This window comes from Amblyraja radiata, chromosome 2 (genome assembly GCF_010909765.2).
Source record: "Amblyraja radiata isolate CabotCenter1 chromosome 2, sAmbRad1.1.pri, whole genome shotgun sequence".
NCBI lineage: Eukaryota > Metazoa > Chordata > Chondrichthyes > Rajiformes > Rajidae > Amblyraja > Amblyraja radiata.
In genome coordinates this window covers 70,729,907-70,751,605 of record NC_045957.1, presented here as the reverse complement: position 1 = coordinate 70,751,605, position 21,699 = coordinate 70,729,907, and the positions used below count along the sequence as shown (strand labels likewise).

Genomic DNA, 21,699 nt, shown 5'->3' with positions numbered 1-21,699 from the left:
GCACAGTGGGTCTTATTATTTTTCTCAGTTTTCTTCTAAGGGCAGTCAAGTTAGTCAGTGGAGTGGTGTGCACCTCCTGCCGGATGTGGGATATCAAGGACAAGTCAGGTGTCCCTGCTGACTCTTTTTGCAGGAAGTGTATCCAGCTGCAGCTCCTCTCAGACCCCATGGATCGGTTGGAGCACCAGTTGGTCACACTGAGCATTTAGGAGGCAGAGAGTAGTCGTATCAGGAAGGTGGTCACTTTGCAGGTTCAGTCAGGAAATTGGGTGACCATCAGGAGAAGTAGGCAGATAGTGCAGGTGTCCTCTGTGGCTATACCCCTCTCAAGCAAGTACAGTAGTATCCAGTACCAGGAAATTGTTGGGGGGTGAGAGGGGGAATAGCTTCAGGGGAAAATATCAGTAGCAGCGAGATCAATAGTTCCATGTTTGGTTCTACGGTAAAACTGGGTAGAGCAAAGACTTGAAAAGCAATAATGATAGGGGAGTCTATGGTCATGGGAATAGATAGGAGATTCTGTGGCCATGAAAGAGACCATGTGTTGCTCCCTGGTGCCAAGGATGCCTCACAACTGGCCCAGGGCATTCTGAAAGGGAATGGTGAGCAGCAGAGGCCATGGTCCATATGGGTACCAACAACAGCGGTAGGAAGAGAGATGATGTCCTGTAAAGAGAATTTAGGGATTAGGTTTGAAACTGATAAGCAGGATCTATAGGATTATAGACACAAAACGCTGGAGTAACTCAGCGGGTCAGGCAGCATCTCTGGAGAGAAGGAATGGGTGATGTTTCGGGTCGAGACCCTTCTTTCTAGGATTATTATCTCAGGATTACTCCCTGTGCCACGAGCTAGCAAAACCAAGATGCTAAAAATATCAGCATGGCCAAGGAGCTAGTACAGAGGAGAAGGGAGGGGGGGGGGGGGGGGAAGAGTGGGGAGGCCTTCCCTCTCTCTCCCCCTGATGCCTATTATGAAATTAACACACAATAATATCTGTATCAGGATCTATTTCCACATGTGCCACACTATTGCTTTGCATCCCAACCCTTGCCAGACTACTATAAACCCTTCTGAGTACCTATCTTACTTGTGTTCTCTTTCAAGTAAGATAGGATCTATACATGAGAATGGGTTGCATCTAAACAGGAACAACACCGATATCCTGGTGGTGAGATTTTCCAGTTGTACTCAGGTAGCTATTTTGAGTAGGGCAGCTTTGAGGCTATATGGGTCTGGGATATTATCGCCAGTAGAAACATGGATAGGAGAGGGGCAGAACTGGCAGCTCAATGTTCCATCGGGAAGACACTACAAGATAGACAGAGTGGCAGGTAAGAGAGGTGGCAGAGTTGTTTTTTTGATTTTGTGGAACATGACAGCAGCGCTTGGAAGGATATTTTTGGGAGATCGCCCAGTGAGGCAATATGAGTGACACTGATCATGAAGTGTGCAGAGATGGCAAAGAGTTGATTATGCTTTGACGGGTTGAATCAAACTGTGGTGCAAAATGAGATGGTTGATGTCACGCCGGCAGTTAGAAATAAAGAGGTCTAGAGAAGGTAGATGGCCATTGTGGGGAGTCCCAGTGGAGACGGGAGAAGGGGTCATCACTGGGTGATGACTCTTTTGAGGACCGACTTTTCCATATCGGAAAGGGGGTGGTCGGAGGGGCGATGGTTGGTGCTGCTCCCCATCTATATCTCTCGTTCCTCTCATCCCTAACCAGTCTGAAGACTGAGCTTTGCTGCCTTACAGCGCATGCAGCACCGGAGACCCGTGTTTGATCCTGACTATGGATGCTATCTGTACAGAGTTTGTATGTTCTCCCTGTGACCTGCGTGGGTTTTCTCCGAGATCTTTGGTTTCCTCCCACACTCCAAAAACGTGCAGGCTTGTCGGTTAATTGGCTTGGTGTATGCGTAAATTGTCCCTGATGTGTGTAGGATACTGTTAATGTGCGGGGATCACTCGTCAGTTTCCGCACTGTATCTCTAAACTAAACTAAAGGGTCTCGACCCGAAACGTCACCCATTCCTTCTCTCCAGAGATGCTGTCTATCTCTATTCTATAGTGTTTATTAGATTGAAATCTGTCCTCATTATCAATGGTGTAGATGCAGGAAGGAGTTTCCCATAGCTAAGGAGTCCAGAACTAGGGTCCAAAATTTCCAAATAAGAGGGAAGCCATTTAGGACTGAATCAAGGAGCAGTACTGTTTTTCTGAGCAGAATTAATCATTGTCATTCTTTATCTCGATGTGCCGTGGAAGTATAGTTATTGATTTTACTGAAAACAAAGACACTAGGTTTCTGGATTTTAGAGGAATTGAGGACTATGAGGATAGAGAAGTAAAATAGTAATGATCAGCCACAATCGTACTGAATGTTGAAGCAGTCCTCTCAGGCCCATAAACGTCGGCTCCTGATTCTATTTCTTATGCTCTTGCAAAACCATATGGTGAGAAAATTAAATTCTGTCTGCTTCTGGTGATGTCGAAGCGACAATATTGGCAAAGACACTAGGTAGTACTCCCATGATATGCAAATAATGTCAAGGATATATTTAATATTCAAATGGGAGTCTTAAGTAGGGCCTTGGTTAAAAATGTCATCTGAAATATACCATTTGTGACAGCATGGTACTACCCTCCAGACTGCAGCAGAGCTCTGCCTGAATCTTGGACTCAAATCTCTCGAGGGTGTCTTGAGGGAAATATTATTTTGATGCTCCTGGGGATTTACTAATTAACCCAACAAGTATGTTTCTGTTGGTTTTAACCTCAAGTTTCTGACTTAAATGCAGAAAAGGAATCCTATCTACTGACCCAGATAATACTTGGACCAAGGGAAGGGGCACTGTCAGCCACTACAGTTCAGAACTACAGCAGCAAAACTATATTTCCTTCCTATACTGGGAGAAAACTTACGAAAAAGTGATCTCCTTTCTCACTTTTCTTCCCAATTGCGATTACTACGATTCAAACAAAAAGTTACTTGCTCCATATTCTATTTTGAGAATCAAATGGTGAATGAGAGCATTAGAAAATATCCATCCACTGTGTCTTGGAATCAGAGAATTGTGACCCACTCACTGATAGATCCATGCCTCAACGTTTCCCTGTCTTCACAGAGACCCTCCGCAGCAGGAAGATGGATATAGGAGGTTAGTCCATTGATCAACCATGGTAGAAAATGGATGAAATTAGAAATGAATGGCCTCTTCCTGTTACGTAAAGAAAAAATTGATGCCAAAGGCTTGTAGCTGTTAATGTTGGGCCCAATCTATCACCCATCTTGGAGATACAAGGAGAAGACTGAGGTGAGAAAAAACGTTTTCACCCAGAGAGTTGTGAATTTATGGAATTCCCTGCCACAGAGGGCAGTGGAGGCCAAGTCACTGGATGGATTTAAGAGAGAGTTAGATAGAGCTCTAGGGGCTAGTGGAGTCAAAGGATATGGGGAGAAGGCAGGCACGGGTTATTGATAGGGGACGATCAGCCATGATCATAATGAATGGCGGCGCTGGCTCGAAGGGCCGAATGGCCTCCTCCTGCACCTATTTTCTATGTCTATGTCTATGGAACAAAATAAGTTGGAACGTTTCAAATATGCAAAGAAGAGCAATAAGTTCTGTGTAGTGGAAGAAAAAGAGGAATTGTACAAAAAGTAAGTTATATATGAGTATACCATGCGGAAGAGTTATTTCACATTTCTGCTCTTACCCTGACTATCATCTGCACAGTGTCTGGCTGCTGCATATACACTGGGTCCACCCTTGGCCATTGTTGAAGAAGTACACCAGTGTTCCATTGACAGAGAGTGGAAAACTTATTTTGAGCACTGGAAAGACCTGAAAAGTAAAGAAACACATTAATTTGTGCATTAATGTAAAGATAAAATTGTGATTCCCAAAAATACATCAGGTGGCGATGATGGTGATGGCAACACCTTGAGGAAATTAATGTTTATTTATCACAAGCCATGAGACAATGGAGAACCATGGTGCCAATCCCGCTCAACATTAGACAGAGAAATCCAGTCATATCAGGCTCTGAATTATGTGACTTTAATATAAATTATACTTTTGAGTGTTATCACAATTATAAAAGCAAAAACATACATTCCTTGAGTGCCTTTCATTATCTTTTACAGCCATGAAGTGCTTTTTATAAGAGAGTTGTTGCTGTAGACAGGAAATATAGCAGCTAATTTGCACAACACAAGCTTCCAGGTGGCATTGATTTATTAGCTTTTAATATTATTCCAAATAATAAACCAAACTAACTGGTAGGATTGACCACTACATTTCAGGAAACCAAATTTAGATATGGCGCTCCAATAAGCATACCATTCACATGTTCCATGAACTATATTTTAGGATTCAGATAGGTGGATTTATATGCTCAATTGGGATAATATTTAAACATTTCTACTAAAACCTCACATTAATTTCTTTGACCCCTATCTGCTTTACATTTTAGATTTATTTTTCACTCTTCAAAATGTCTCAGGTTTACTACGGTGAGGATGACGCTGCAGGTAGGTTCTTTCAAGAAGTGGAAATTAAAATGGTAAATGTAGAGTTGTACTGCTTGAGTATTTACAAACCTCGTTTCCAGAGGAGTACCAGGAGTCAAGGTACAAGGTTTGCTGGAAGAGGCTACAGTGGGTGGGCATTTGTTTCCCACGTACAACATTCAGTGAACTATCTGAGCAATTCTCATCATCGATAAAATAAAAAGAGCAGCTGGAGGAATTCAGAGGGTCAGGCAACATTTGTGGAGGGAAATGGACAGTTGTCATTTTGGGCCGATACCATTCATCTTGACTAAAGGATTACGGAGAAGTAGCCAGTATTAAACATAGAAACATAGAAAATAGGTGCAGGAGTAGGCCATTCGGCCCTTTGAGCCTGCACCGCCATTCAATATGATCATGGCTGATCGTCCAACTCAGTATCCCGTACCTGCCTTCTCTCCATACCCCCTGATCCCTTTAGCCACAAGGGCCACATCTAACTCACTCTTAAATATAGCCAATGAACTGGCCTCAACTACCTTCTGTGGCAGAGAGTTCCAGAGATTCACCACTCTGTGTGAAAAATGTTTTTCTCATCTCGGTCCTAAAGAATTTCCCCTTTATCCTTAAACTGTGACCCCTTGTCCTGGACTTCCCTAACATCGGGAACAATCTTCCCGAGGAAATATTATGTAATGGAATTGCTCGGATAATAACTTTAGTGTGAGGAACTTATGTTGAGTTGCAAGAGAAGGGTTTGGGGTTTTCAGAAATACATGTCCCCACAAAGTAATAAAATACAAAGTACACACTCACAGGAGAACAGATGGCTTATCATAACATGGAAATGTTAATCTGAATAGGCATAGCTTTGTTTGCTTTGAAGCAGCTATAACGCTGTCAGAAGTTGTATTTGGTTTAGGTTGTTAATAGGGTCTCTTCCCAGGACATAGGCACCATTTGTTCTTTCTTTATGACACATCTTTGAGCTCAAGTGCGTCACAAAGAAGGTTTGTGGTTGTTTATGTTGGGTCTTAGACAGCAAGGCTAGATAATAGTCTGTGATTTGGAGTCAGAGTTAAAGAGTTAAGGCATGGGTGATGGTTGTGTGACCTTTGTATAAGGATGATTTCTTATGTTTATAGAAAACTGAGAAAGTAACTCTGTTTTGATCTAAGCCAAACGATTTGGGTCTGCATATAGTAATCTTCCATTTGCTGTGTGGAATGTCATTAGTAAGAAGTCATAGAGAGGCCTTACATTCCAGAGATGAGCAAGGGGGAGGTTGTAATTCAGAATGAAACTAGACCCGAGCTTGGTAAGAAGCAATTATAATTTATCAAGTGTGACAAGTATATGGCCTTTGTGTGCTTGGAGTTGGGAATTGTGTGATTAGAAATAACTTAAGTCTTTACCACTTTGTAAGAATGGGACAAAACTCATATTTAATCTTTGTAATCCATAAGTAACTGTATTTTAACTATGTAGTTGTAGGGAAATTATTTGTGTGTATGTATTGTGTGATTGCTGTATGATGTGTATTTTATATTCTGAGAGGTGGTCTCTGAGAATTGATTTTATATTTTTGTGGGTATACTTCATTGAAATAAAATGATTTTGAACAAAGAGGGTAAAGTTAGACCACAGGCAAACGAAGGGTTGTAAAGAGGCCAGAAAAGGGAAAATCATGTGACTATATGTGTTGTCAATCACTGGAAAGGACTTAGTTGGTTAGTTAGTGCAAATAAGCTAATGTATGGTAAACCATAATGATTGGTTAATAGTTTGCCACACCTTCTGTACCATAATTGTCTAATACCTATATGATGCATTAAGTTTGTACCAAAGTTACTAGTTCTTTGGACCTGTCCTGGAGCTTTCAGCTCTGTGTTGGAAGGTTTAGAGATTAGTCTCGGCGCTGAATAAAGAATTGATTTCAACAGCAGCAATGGTTTGAATCAAGTTTTCTTGAATTAGACTGGCAAAATAACTCAGTTTAACAAGATGGCAAAACGAAGGGTGCAGCTAGTAACACTGGCTTCGAGGTGATAAATAGATATCTGATGTGTTGCTGCAAATAAAAATTGAATTGATCTGTTTCAGAAAATATGACAATAAAACACAATTGGCCAGCCTTCAGAAGTGATGAGAGAAAAGGACACAGGGTCACCTGAAATTGGAGAAGTTAATGTTCATGCAATTGGGCACCACAACAGAATACAAGGTGATTTTCAGGCAGAAGAGCAGACTACACAGGGAGGATACATGGTGCAATTCCTTTAGTTTGTGTTTGGCCTAAACCTGGCAGGGGAGGTGGCTGAGGCCAGCCAGGTGGATCTGGGATAAAAAGGGAATTGAAATGCTGACAACCAGGGATCTAATGACCACAGCAGACAAAGCTCAGGTGCTCGGCAAAGTGGTCGCCTTGCCTGCATTTGGTTTTACCGCTGCAGAGAAGGTCACTTCAAGAGCACTAACTTCAATAGACAAGGTTGGAGGAGGTGCATGTTAATCTCTGTCTCACATGGTGTTTAGGTCACAGGAGGTGTAGGGACATGTGTTACACCTCCTATAGTGGCTGGGGAAAGTGGTCGGGTTTGGGGGAGGGATGGATGTGGAGGAGTAAGCAAACCATGGAGTCACAGAGAGCAGAAAGGGGAGGGGAAGATGTGACTGATGTTAGTTCAAGTTCAAGTGAGTTTATTGTCATGTGTCCCTGTATAGGACAATGAAATTCTTGCTTTGCTTAAGCACACAGAAAATAGTAGGCATTTACTACAAAACAGATAAATGTGTCCATATACCATGATATAAATATATACACACATAAATAAATAAACTGATAAACTGCAAATAGCAGAAAGTGGCTATTAATAATCAGAGTTTTGTCCGAGCCAGGTTTAATAGCCTGATGGCTGTGGGGAAGTAGCTATTCCTGAACCTGGTTGTTGCAGTCTTCAGGCTCCTGTACCTTCTACCTGAAGGTAGCAGGGAGATGAGTATGTGGCCAGGGTGGTGTGGGTCTTTGATGATACTGCCAGCCTTTTTGAGGCAGCGACTGCGATAAATCCCCTCGATGGAAGGAAGGTCAGAGCGATGATGGACTGGGCAGTGTTTACTACTTTTTGTAGTTTTTTCCTCTCCAGGGCGCTCAAATTGCCGAACCAAGCCACGATGCAACCGGTCAGCATGCTCTCTACTGTGCACCTGTAGAAGTTAGAGAGAGTCTTCCTTGACAAACTGACTCTCCGTAATCTTCTCAGGAAGTAGAGGCGCTGATGAGCTTTTTTGATAATTGCGTTAGTGTTCTCGGACCAGGAAAGATCTTCAGAGATGTGCACGCCCAGGAATTTGAAGTTCTTGACCCTTTCAACCATCGACCCGTTGATATAAATGGGGCAGTGGGTCCCCATCCTACTCCTTCCAAAGTCCACAATCAGTTCCTTGGTTTTGCTGGTGTTGAGGGCCAGGTTATTGCGCTGGCACCATATGGACAGTTGCTCGATCTCTCTTCTGTACTCTGACTCATCCCCATCAGTGATACGTCCCACAATAGTGGTGTCGTCAGCGAACTTGATGATGGAGTTCGCACTGGATCATGATGTTGCTGGTGGAAATGTTAAAGAATGATGTGCTGGATATGGAGTTAGTGGGCTGAAAGGTAAGAACTAAGTGAACTCTACTGCAGTTCCCCCAGCTGCTCTTTTTTTTTTTTTTGCTGCTGCTACAGAGTCCAGCATCTGCAGTCTATTGTGCTTCCATTTTCATAGCCAGATTTGATCTGGATTGTGGCAAGCACATAGTACCATGGATAGACACAAAAAGCTGGAGTAACACAGCGGGACAGGCAGCATCTCTGGAGAAAAGTAATGGGTGACGTTTCGGGTCGAGAAAAGAAGGGTCTCAACCCAAAACGTCACCCATTCCGTCTCCCCAGAGATGCTGCCTATCCCGCTGAGTTATTCTAGCTTTGTGTCAATCTTCAGTTCAAAACTCTTTAGATTCTGGAGTCATTCCTGAGGATTGGAGGGTAGCTAATGTAACCACACTTTTTTTTAAATGGAGGGAGAGAGAAAACGGGGAATTACAGACCAGTTAGTCTAGCATCGGTAGTGGAGAAACTGCTAGAATCAGTTATTAAAGATGGGATAGCAGCACATTTGGAAAGTGGTGAAATCATTGGACAAAGTCAGCATGGATTTATGAAAGGTAAATCATGTCTGACGAATCTTATAGAATTTTTCGAGGATGTAACAAGTAGAGTGGATAAGGGAGAACCAGTGGATGTGTTATATCTGGACTTTCAGAAGGCTTTCGACAAGGTCCCACATAAGAGATTAGTATGTAAACTTAAAGCACACGGTATTGGGGGTTCAGTATTGATGTGGATAGAGAACTGGCTGGCAGACAGGAAGCAAAGAGTAGCAGTAAACGGGTCTTTTTCAGAATGGCAGGCAGTGACTAGTGGGGTACCGCAAGGCTCAGTGCTGGGACCCCAGCTATTTACAATATATATTAATGATTTGGACGAGGGAATTGAATGCAACATCTCCAAGTTTGCGGATGACACGAAGCTGGGGGGCAGTGTTAGCTGTGAGGAGGATGCTAGGAGGCTGCAAGGTGACTTGGATAGGTTGGGTGAGTGGGCAAATGCATGGCAGATGCAGTATAATGTGGATAAATGTGAGTTTATCCACTTTGGTGGCAAGAACAGGAAAGTAGATTATTATCTGAATGGTGGATGATTAGGAAAAGGGGAGATGCAACGGGACCTGGGTGTCATGGTACACCAGTCATTAAAAGTAGGCATGCAGGTGCAGCAGGCAGTAAAGAAAGCGAATGGTATGTTAGCATTCACAGCAAAAGGATTTGAGTATAGGAGCAGGGAGGTTCTACTGCAGTTGTACAGGGTCTTGGTGAGACCACACCTGGAGTATTGCGTACAGTTTTGGTCTCCTAATCTGAGGAAAGACATTCTTGCCATAGAGGGAGTACAGAGAAGGCTCACCAGACTAATTTCTGGGATGGCATGACTTTCATATGAAGAAAGACTGGATAGTCTCGGCTTGTACTCGCTAGAATTTAGTAGATTGAGGGGGGATCTTAAAGAAACTTACAAAATTCTTAAGGGGTTGGGCAGGCTAGAAGCAGGAAGATTGTTCCCGATGTTGGAGAAGTCCAGAACAAGGGGTCACAGTTTAAGGATAAGGGGGAAGTCTTTTAGGACCATCAAAGACCCACACCATCCTGGCCACACACTCATCTCCCTGCTACCTTCAGGTAGAAGGTACAGGAGCCTGAAGACTGCAACAACCAGGTTCAGGAATAGCTACTTCCCCTTAGCCATCAAGCTATTAAACCTGGCTCGGACAAAACTCTGATTATTAGCAACCACTTTCTGTTATTTGCACTACCAGTTTATTTATTCATGTGTGTATATATTTATATCATGGTATATGGACACATTTATCTGTTTTGTAGTAAATGCCTACTATTTTCTGTGTACTTAAGCAAAGCAAGAATTTCATTATCCTATACAGGGACACATGACAATAAACTCACTTGAACTTGAACTTGAACTTGACTTGAGATGAGAATTTTCTTTTTCACACAGAGAGTGGTGAATCTGTGGAATTCTCTGCCACAGAAAGTAGTTGAGGCCAGTTCATTGGCTATATTTAAGAGGGAGTTAGATGTGGCCCTTGTGGCTAAAGGGATCAGGGGGTATGGAGAGAAGGCAGGTACAGGATACTGAGTTGGATGATCAGCCATGATCATATTGAATGGTGGTGCAGGCTCGAAGGGCTGAATGGCCAACTCCTGCACCTATTTTCTATGTTTCTATATTTCTATGTTTAAACCAGCATCTGCAGTTCCTTCTTACACATAGTACCGTGGAACTGACAGGACGGACTTAAATCTCTGGGAAAAATTGAAAACCTGCACACTCAAGACAAGTTTCATGAGAGTGAATTTGCAAGTTTGCCACTATGAAACGACCTCATACTAGAAAGGGGCCCCTTGAAGCAAATATTATCAGAAAGGTAAGACGACAGTTGGATGCAATCCAGAAGAAGAAAAAGATGGGGATTCAAAGGGCGGCCTTTTTGGATGTAATAGCATTGCTTCTATTGCCAATTATATTCTTGAACAGATTTGTGTCTTGTAACACTGCCTGAACTCAAGCATGTTTCTGAGTAAAATCTCTTTCAATATGCCTTTCAAAAGTAATTTGCAAAGCAGGATAGTATGACTATACAAGGAAGTGAAGGACATGAGATAATTGAAAGGAATAAATTCAGATTAGTTTATTGTTATATACACCAAGGTGCAATGAAATTCCTTGTGCACATGAAACTCAAAGTGAATAGCATCCACTAATGTCAGATACAACAATAAATAGAACAAATGAAAAACAGCAGAACGGTGTAAAGGTAGACGAGCCAGTCCTTACTGGATAGAGTTAAAACACATATTGGCTAATGGTTTAGCATTTTAGACATTCATTACTGGAAGGTCCAAATACTACTTCACAAGTGCAAGGCACCAAGGCAGATTCCTTGTATGTATACATACTTGGCTAATAAAATGGATTCAATTCAATTCAATTAAAAATATATATTCATTAAGCTTGATTTTTATAAGTAGCTTTGGCCTATCTAGCTATGTAGCTAGGCAACAGGGACTCGTACGTTAGACTATTTATCGACTATACTCTGCCTTCAACACCATAATCCAATCCAAACCTATCACACTAAATTATTAAACTCGACCTAGGTGACATGCTTCAATGACTACCAACTGGTGGCACCACCATCTGTGTGATGAATTGCTTTGAGAGGTTGATTATGGTGCATATCAACTCTTACCACAATAAGTACAGGACCCACATAATTTGTCTACAATAGATTAACTGTGAGGGAGGGAGGGAGGGAGGGAGGGAGGGGGGGAGGGGGGGAGGGAGGAGGTGCAATCTTGTTGGCTCTTCACTCTGCACTAGACCAATTGTAAAATAAGAACGCGTAACGTCAGACAGGTGATGGCGCACATTAAATCCAGCCTTCCTTGATTCACTGCAGCTTGCTTACTGTCGCAACATGTCCACAGCAGACGTCATCCCCCCATCACTAGGAACGCCTAGGCAACAGGGACTCGTACGTTAGACTCTTATTTATCGACTATACTCTGCCTTCAACACCATAATCCTGTCCAAACCCATCACTAAATTTCAGGACCTAGGAATCAACCCCACCTCTGCCACTGGATCCTCGACTTTCTGACCCACAGACCACAATCAGTGAGGATAGGTGACAACATCTCTTCCACAATAATTCTCCACACTGGTGCCCGAATAGGATGTATTTTCAGTCCCCAACAATACTCCCTATATACTCACAACTGTACAGCTAAATTCGACTCCGACTCCATCTACACGTTTTCAGGTGACACTGCTGCGGTGGGCAAAATCAGGAATGATGGGACGGAGTACAGGAAGGAGTTAGAGAACTTAGTAATGTGGTGTCAAGACAATAACCTCTGCTTCAATGTCAGCAAGATGAAGCAGATAATTATCGACTTCAGGAAGCATGGTGGGGTATAATCCCCAACCAGCATTAATGGTGCCGAAATGGTTGAGAGCTACAATTTCCCTGGCTTTAGTATTACCAACGATGTCGGGGACCAACCATATTAATACGATAACCAAGAAGGCCCACCAATGATTCTACTTCCTTAGCAGACTGAGGAAATTCAGCACATCTCCAATGCCCCATAGAAAACAAAGACACAAAATGCTGGAGTACCTTAGCATGACAAGCAGCACCTCTGGATAGAAGGAATGGGTCAGGGGAGAGGGAGATACGGAGATAAGGACGTGTAAGGTGTGAAAACGAGTCAAAGGGGATGAAGGTCAAGGAATATGTAGAATAGATCATTGTTAGCTTGGAGAATAACAATAAAGCAAACAAATAAAATGTAAATGAGGACAGTCAGACTAGTTGGAAAACTGGGCGGGGGGAGGGGGGGGGGGGAGGGATGGAGAGGCAAGTGTTACTTGAAGTTAGATGTCAATTTTTATACAGGAGTGTAAGCAGCCCAAGCGAAATATGAGGTGCTATTCCTCCAATTTACACTGGGCCTCACTCTAACAATGGAGAAGCCCCAGGACAGAAAAGCCAGTGTGGGAATGGGAGGGGGAGTTGAAGTGTTGAGCAACTGGGAGATCAGGTAGGTTTAGGCATAATGAGTGGATTCAGGTTGCATCATTGCTTGGTTAGATCTGTTCAAGACTGCTACAAATTGCAGAGTTGTGGATGTAGCCCCAAACATCACACAGACTGTTGACCACATCTACACTTTGCACTGCCTCTGAATAGCTACCAACATAATCAAATACTTGTCCCATCCTGGTCATTCCTTCTTCTCCCTACTCCCATCAGGCAGAAGTTACAAAAGCTTGAAAGCATGTCTCACCATACTCAGGAACATCTCCATCCCCTCTGTTATCAGGTTCTGAACAGTTCTTCCATAAGGTTGGGTACAGTCCGATTTACCTCTACCCCATTGTGGACTTTGGACTTTGTAGATGGAACTGATACACTACAATGCTGTGAACTATACTCCACACTCTGTCATCTTAGCCTTTGCTCAATCTATGGTACCTGAGTTTGGCCGGATTGTATTTATTGCGGTATCAGGGTTGATGCCAGGTTCCACAACTCAGGTTTATTGATAGTGACAAGTAAGCCCACGTCCACATGGGGGCGCTGTCCGTCGTCGTCAGGGTGCATGTGAGGAGAAGCTGGCAATCTCGGGTTTGTCGCGGCACCTCATTCGTGGTCTCGAAGGAGGAAGCATGGAGATCTCGGGCTTCTCCCAGCAGTTCACCCTTGAGTGGCCATCTCAGGCTTGTCCTGGCAGTTCAGCTTCAGGGCTTCAAGAGGTCTCAGTCTTATCTCAGTCTTATCTTGGTGGCTCAATGTTTGCCTCTGTGTGGGCGCAGTCCCTCGTTGTCTGTGGGCAGGTAAGACACTAGCGGTCTTAGGCTTGCCCCGGCCGCTCAGTCTTGGCCTCAGAGGAGGCACTAGCTAGCTGTCTATGGCTTTTCCTGGCAGCTCAGTCTTGGTGGTCTTGGGTCTGCCCCAATGGCTTAGTCTTCCTCCAAATCTGCAACAGGGGAACACAGCTAGCAGGAAGCCACCCCACCCCACTTCTTTTTCTCTCTCTTTTTCTCTCTCTCTTTTTCGCTCCCTCTCTTTTTCACTCTCTCTCTCTCTCCCTTCCTTTTCTCTCTCCTGCTTCTCTCAAGTTCAATTTCAAATAAATTCGAACTCTCTCTCTCCCTCCCTCCCTCCCTCCCTTCCTTCCTTCCTTCCTTCCTTCCTTCCTTTCCTCTCTCCTGCTTCTCTCACCCTTTCACTTCCCCCCTCTGGCTGGAACGCCTGCTTTTACAAACCAATATCAGCTAATTGCACACAGCTGTTACATATAATTGTGGCCTCAGCTCAAGGTTTGGCCTCTCCTGGCCTGTCTGGCAGTGATGGTGATCCGAGTGTCATCTGAGGGAGGGGGAGCTGTCACATTATAATATTACCTGATCTGATTACACAGCATGCAAAACAAAGCTTTTCACTGTATGTCAGTTCACATGACAATAATAATAAATAAACCTAAATCTGTTGTTCATCGATTAAAGCTCAACGTTCAACACCATCATCCCCTCTAAACATATTATTCGATAAACTAAGGGAAAGGCACAAAATGCTGGAGTAACTCAGCGGGTCAAGCAGCCTCTCTGGAGAAAATGAAACGGTGACATTCTAAAAGTCCCGACCCAAAACGTCACCTATACATTTTCTCTTGAGATGCTGCCTGCCACGCTGAGTTACTCTGGCATTTTGTGCCTGTAAATTGCTCATTCTAAGCTTCCCCCCAGTCTAGTTTCAGTCAAAAACACTGAATCAAGCACTTGAACAACTAATCTTTATTTTGACGAAGCGCAATTACAGTTCAACTACTGTACCTATCCCACCGCAGGCTCGATCCTCGTATCTTCCTGATCAAGCCCTCTAGGCCTCGCTCAAACAGACACTCCAGAAGGTCGCGCAGTTCCAAGCGCTCTCCCAGAAGATCGTCGCTGGACCTCGTGATAGCGGACTTTTATATGTCCCAGGACCTCGAGGGGCCGAACCACATCGGGGTGGTCTATTAATAATCCAATTACAGATATTGATTAACCCCATACATTACAGACATTTCCCTAACCCAATAATACAGCAGCTTAATACATTGTATTCAAACAGGACTTCTCAAGGAAGCCAACAGAAACATTTACCCTGATCTGCAAGAAACCCAGACAAGGCTCAATACCTCATCCAATCAACACTCGGCAATGTAGAACTCTGCAACATTATTTATAATTATTTACAAGGTGTATGTCTGGTTTGCAGCCATCCAATCCATTCAATGCATTTTGCACCTAATTGACAGTGTCTGCAGATGTTCTTATTCTTTTCTTGCAACTTGTATCTAGGCTCTCGACACAATGTCACCACTCCGCAGCTTGTCCCAGTTCTGCAGAGAGCAATTCCAAATTGACCAAATCTCCCAGCAGCCCTGAAGCTTTTACCCCATTTTAAAGTCCTAGCCTCTCCAATTTGGCCAGGATTAACATTCCCATCTTTGAACCAGCATCTGCAGTTCCTTTTTATTACATTAAACTAAGGGAACTAGGTCTCTTCTCATCCCCATGCAACTGGATCATTGACTTCCTTATCAGCAGACAACAACAAAGTACAAATGAGTATGAATTGACAACAATGTTTCCTCCTCAAAAAGGCAACTAATACCATCCTGTCTATGTGCAAGAAGGAACTGCAGATACTGTTTTAAACCGAAGATAGACACAAAAAGCTGGAGTAACTCAGCGGGACAGACAGCATCTCTGGAGAGAAGGAATGGGTGACGTTTAGGGTGGAGACGCTTCTTCAGAGTGGTTAGGGATAAGGGAAATGAGAGATATAGACGGTTAAGTAGAGAGATAAAGAACAATGAATGAAAGATATACAAAAAAGTAACAATGATAAGTAAACAGGCCATTGTAAGCTGTTTGTAGTGTGAAAATAAAAAGCTAGTGCGACTTGGGTGGGGGAGGGATAGAGAGAGAGGGAATGTCGGAGCTACCTAAAGTGGGAGAAATCAATATTCATATCCCTGGGCTGTAATATTCATACCTTGGCTGACACGATTGCCCAGTCTGCGTTTGGTCTCGCCGATGTATAGGAGTCCACATCTTGAACAACGGATACAGTGGATGAGGTTGGAAGAGGTGCAAGTGAACCTCTGCCTAACCTGAAAGGATGTCGGAGTCCCTGGACAGAGTCGAGGGAGGAGGTATAGCGAAATTTCGGAGGATCATGTGTTGTATGTGACGGCAGATGGGGTGGAAGGTAAGGACTAGGGGGACTCTGTCTCTGTTGCGACTAGGGGGAGGGGGATGGGGAGGAAGGGCGGAGCTGCGGGGTACTCAGGGCCTCATCTATGATGGGTGAGGGGAACCCAGGTTGCCTAAAGAATGAGGACATCTCGGATGTTCTAGCATGGAACACCTCATCTTGGGCACAGATGCGGCGCAGATGAAGGAATTGGGAGTAAGGGTTAGAGTCTTTGCAGGAAGCAGGGTGGGAAGAAGTGAGGTCGAGATAGTTGTAGGAGTCAGTGGGTTTGTAATAGACGTCAGTCAATAGTCTATTGTGGTGGAGACTGTGAGATCAAGAAAGGGGAGGGAGGTGTCGGAGATGGTCCAAGTAAATTTGAGTGCAGGATGAAAATTGGTGGTGACGTAGATGAAGTCCGTGAGTTCTGGATCGGTGACAGAGATAGAGTTCGGCGATAAGGCCAGTGTACGCCTGGAACAGGGATTGTTCAACGTACCCTACAAAGAGCAGGCATAGCTGGGTCCCATGTGAGTGCCTATAGCTACGCCTTGGACTCTGAGGAAGTGGGAGGAGTCAAAGGAGAAGCTGGTGAGGGTGAGGACCAGCTCTGCTAGGCGGAGTAGACAGTTAGTAGAAGGAAATTAGATGGTTCTGCGGTCGAGGAAGAAACGGAGGACCTTAAGGCCTTCGTGGTGGTGGTGGATGGCGGTGTAGAGTGACTGAATGTCCATAGTAAAGATGAGGGAGTGGGGGCTCGGAAAACGTAAGCCATTAAGGAGCCGAAGGGCATGTGAGGTATCTTGGACATAGGTCGGGAGAGATTTGACCAGGGGGGGATAGGATGGAGTCGAGGTACGTGGAAATCATTTCCGTGGGACAGGAACAGGCAGAAACAATTGGTCTGCCAGGGCAGTTGTGCTTGTGGATTTTTGGGAGAAGGTAAAACTGGGCTGTGCGGGGCTGGGAAATGATAAGGTTCGAGGCTGTGGAAGGACAGAAGTGATGAAATCAGAAATGGAGTTTGAGATAATGGCCTGGTGCTAATCTGTGGGATCATGGTCCAAGGACAAGTACGAGGAGGAGTCTGAGAGTTGTCGCCTGGCCTCAGAGATCAGCGCGCCCGACTACCACGGCACCTCCCGTGTCAACGGATTTGATTATAATGTCAGGGTTGCTGCAGAGTGAGTGGAGGGCTGTACGATCAGGGGGGGGGGGGGGGGGGGGTGAGGATGGAGTAAGTAAAGGGCCTGTCCCACGTTGGCGATTTTTTTGCGCGACTGATGCAACATTTTCAACATGTTGAATATTTTTGGACGCCAGTGGCGACAATTGTTCTTGTCGTGGGTTGTCGTAGGTGGACGTAGGTGTTGTCGTGGGCGCTGTCGTCAGTTGTCGCCAGGTGTTGTAGGTGAATTCCATTAAAAGTAGTCCCTGGCAGTCGCCTAAAGAGTCGCCTAAGTGGGACATGCCCTTAAAGGGAGTGGAAAAGGTTGATGTCACACCGGAAATTAGAAATAAAGAGGTCTAGAGAGGGTAGAAGGCAGTTCTGGGGAGTCCAAGAGGAGGGGTCATCATTGGGTGGTGAGGACTCCTTCCCATAGAAAAAGGCACGGTGGAGGCGAAGGGAAAAAAACTCTACGTCGTGGTGGACCCGCAACTCGTTGAGGTTGGGGCGGAGGGGAACGAAGGTGAGGCCTCTGTTGAGGACAGACTATTCTGTATCAGAAAGGCGGAGGTCAGGGGGGATTGGGGTCAGTGGAGGTCCGGGAAGTGGTGGGTGCTCAGAGAGGGGGGCGTGAGGACTATTGTATGGGTGGGGTGTGGTCAGGGTAACCTGGTTAAAAGAGGGAGAAGGGGAAGACCCAACACTACTGAAGTTCCCCGTAGGAGGGGGGAGCAGTAGGACCCAGCTGAGTCTGCATTGTGGAGACTGTGGGCCTGGTGCTGAGCCTGGGACTCAGGTGAGGCAATGGCTCCGGCACGTTGGTGGGCGGTGAAGAGGCACGGGTCGGTGTAATCGCTGGTGGAGGCCCGTGGGGGGCTGGAGTAGAGATACAGGTCGGTGGCAGCAGCATCGGTGGTCCCGGAGAAACAATGGAGGAGACCGAGAACAGGTGGTGATGAGAGTCGACGACAAAAGCGGTGGCCCCAGATGAGAGCCGGTGGCCGCGGCAGTTTTGGTGGTCCGGGCCTGGGTTTGGTCGGGAAGGCGGTGAAGTTTGGAGAGGCAGTGGAAATTGGTGCTGCTCCTTGTGGTAGAAATCTCAGCCTCACGGTGTTCGGGCAGGCGGCGTAGTCCAGCGGTGGGGACACAGGCCCGCGGGCGACCGTGTCGAGGAGTGTCAGTGGAGGGACCAGTCTGGACACGGGCAAGCTTGTGATCCTTGGTAGAGACCAGGTAGGCGAGGAAGTGTTTGTTGAGGTTGTGGATCTGGCGTTGAATGAAGTACAGTTGGGGTCCATTGCAGGTGTGTGTGTGAGCGAGGCCCGGAGCTGCGGGAGAGGCAGAGCAAGGGCCTGCTGGTGCCGGCGCATTGCAGCCAGTGTAGAATGCAGGGCACGGAAGGAGAACTGTTGCGAAAAGCAGCAAATCGACTGTCGGTACCTGTAATCTGGGTTGGGTCCGAGCTAGGTTGACTGGAACCAGAGCTGCAATCCCAGAGGTAGAAGATGGAGGCGCAGGCAAGCACCAACAAAACACACGTGGTTGTGGTAGCGAGTCTAGGTTAAAACGTGGTCATAGAGCAGGAGGAATCAGAGAGGGAGTAGCGAGAGAGGATGTTGCAGAATTGTCGTCAGAGAGAGGAGGAGAACGTCTTCAAAGTAGACATACCTTGAGGAGATTTTGCAGTGGAACAGACAAAATGAGTAAGAAGGAAATGCAGATGCTGGTTTAAACCGAAGATAGACACAAAAGGAGTAACTCAGCAGCAGAATCCTGCCTGTGCTCTCATTTCACTCCTACCATCAGGATGAAGGTATAAAATCAGAAAGCTGTGACATCAAGTTCAAGAATTGCTTCTTCCCAATAACTATCAGGCTCTTGAACACTATACAACATTAAGCTATGAACAATGGACTGTCTTGTGTTGCACTAATGATGGCTTTTTGCACTACATTGGGACTTGATTTATCGAATTTTTGTTTATTACATATTATCAATGTGTATTTTTGTTTACAGTCTTGTAATGCTGCTGCAAATAAGAATTTCATTGTTCCATTGTAGTTATGACAATTAAACAATTTCATTGTTCCATTGTAGTTATGACAATTAAACACTCATGACTCTTGAGAGTCATTTTTATATAAGGATTTGGTGAACAAATGGTTAGAACCTGTGCTCTTTAATTTTGATGATCACGCTAAGCCTATTAAATGTTCTTCAAATAATTAAAGCACGATTAACGGTCGGTAAATTACCAGACTATTTGTGAAACAAAAGCACAGGTGATAGGAATATTTAAAAATTGAGTCTTCAGAAGAGATTGGGTAAACCTTATTGTCTCTTGATAAACTACTGATTAGTGAGGGTGTCAGGGGAGAAGGCAGGAGAATGGGGTTGAGAGGGAAAGATAGATCAGCCATGATTGAATGGCAGAGTAGACTTGATGGGCCAATTGGCCTTATTCTGCTCCGAGAACTCATGAACTACTGCAAACTATAAAAACACACGCCTGGACCGTGCTCCACTGGTGTGTCAACCTAGATTTTCTACTCAACTAAAGGCCAAGAATCAAGCTACACAGAAACAAAGTAATGTCCATGAATGAGCCTTAGCTGACACCTAATGGTGGTTGTTGCAGAAAGTATCTGAAACAAGCTGCCAGGGGGAGCTGTAGAAGCGGATACAATTACGAGTTTCAAAAGATATTTGGACAGATATATGGATTGGAAGGGTTGAGAAGAATGCGAGCTAACTGCAGGCAAATATGACGAGCTCAGAATGCCAATTTGGTCAGCATGGACAAGTTGGGCTGAAGGGCTTGTGTTAATGTTGTATAACTAACTCTAGAACAAGATGTGTGGTTTAGAGAGAAAAGCCGTTCTATAATTTAATCAAGCAAATTGTCAAGTGATGTAAGGCAGACACTAAAATTGACCTTCAGTTACGAAGGAGGAGGAAAATAACTAAATAAGCATTCATTGTTCCTGTTATTGTATGCTAGCCAGCAGCTGGAAGTCATCTGGAGAAACAATAGCTGTGATTGATTAATCTTAAGATAGTGTAGCTCCATTACGAGTTCATTAACATACAAGAAAACAATAAACACATGAATGTACCTCAGCACATATCACAGACCAACTCATACCAGCTATGGACTTAAAACGTATGTCCCTTCATCGTAATTGGGTCCAAATTCTAGAACACCCCAATGCAACAACTCTGTGGGAATACCTTCAACGTAGTGGATCAAAAGAAGGCTCAAATAGAAATGCAAAATAAATGCCAGGTTTACCATGAACAGCCACATCCAATGAAAAATACAGAAACTTGGGAGCAGGAAAAGGCCACCAACTTGGATGTGGAGAGGATTTTTCCATTGGTGGGAGAGTCTAGAACTAGCGGTCATAACTTCAAAATTAAAGGACATGCTTTTTGGAAGATGAGGAGAAATTTCTTTAGTCAGAGGGTGGTGATTCTGTGGAATTCTTTGCCACAGAATGTACCAGAGGCCAAGTCAGTAGATATTTTTAAGGCAGAGATAGATAGATTCTTGATTAGTACAGGTGTCATAGATTGTGGGGAGAAGGGGGCTAGGAGGGAGATAGATCAGCCATGATTGAATGGCGGAGTAGACTTGATGGGCTGAATGGCCTCATTCTACTTCTATTCTTTATTACTTTAATTTATCAAATAGCATTCATGATTTCCATGACTGTGACGGCTTGTGTCTTTAGTAAATAGAACCCTTGACTGTCAACCTGAGTGTTTTCTAGTTTAGTTTAAAGTATGAGCAGGCAAATTTACACTGCTGCACCAGCAAAAACATGTTTTGGTATGACCTTTGTCATTTCAATGCAGTATTCTTTATCATCATAGATTCTAAACACCTCGTAGCAATGAGAAACCAAATCCTTGCTGCTGCCGATAACATGAGAGCTTAATGCTCAACGTCAATTTGAGAATATCAAAATGTCTAATCGGAACAGATGTTTGGCATCCAATGGATTATCTCCCAATGCCTCAAAGACTTTTCACAATTCACATGGCACAGGTCAGGTATGTAATAAAATAATCTTTGCATGCCTGGATGAGCGCAGTTCCAAAAACACGCAAAACACTCATCACCATTTGGCATAAAGCAGCTCCCTTAATTGGACCCTCTTCAGCATCATTGACCTTCACACCCTTCAGTGCAGCTGCCAGAATGCAATTTCTACTGAATCCACTGCATCAACTCTTTAATCTATTACTCAACATCGTGAGGTCTATCATCTGGAAGAACAAAAGCAGCAGGTGCAAGGGGATCACCATCACCAACAATTTACCCTTCTTGTTGCACACGGTCCAACTTAGTAAATATTAATATTCTGTCATTATCACCGGATCAAAGTTCTGCAAATCCTTCTATATGCCACTGTTGGAGTATCTTCACCACACTGACTATAGAACATTATGAACGCAACTCAAAACCACCTTCACGATAATAGATAGACAAATTCAAATTTCTCAGTGTTAAACTCAGTATTACTGTCATGGACTGGTTTTATAACTCTTTTTGATAAACACGACAATTTTTTGGT

The 21,699-nt window shown here is 44.3% G+C and overlaps 1 protein-coding gene across 4 annotated transcripts in view; it reads right to left on the bottom strand.

Annotated features, from left to right (window-relative positions):
* The window catches only part of lars2 (leucyl-tRNA synthetase 2, mitochondrial), a 90,872-nt gene that overhangs the window by 1,360 nt on the left and 67,813 nt on the right, over nucleotides 1-21,699 (bottom strand). For all 4 annotated transcript variants that reach the window (XM_033048553.1, XM_033048543.1, XM_033048532.1 and 1 more), the window contains one exon: nucleotides 3,724-3,851. In XM_033048553.1, coding sequence (XP_032904444.1) covers nucleotides 3,724-3,851 — 128 coding nt within the window. The remainder of the gene's footprint in view (nucleotides 1-3,723; nucleotides 3,852-21,699) is intronic.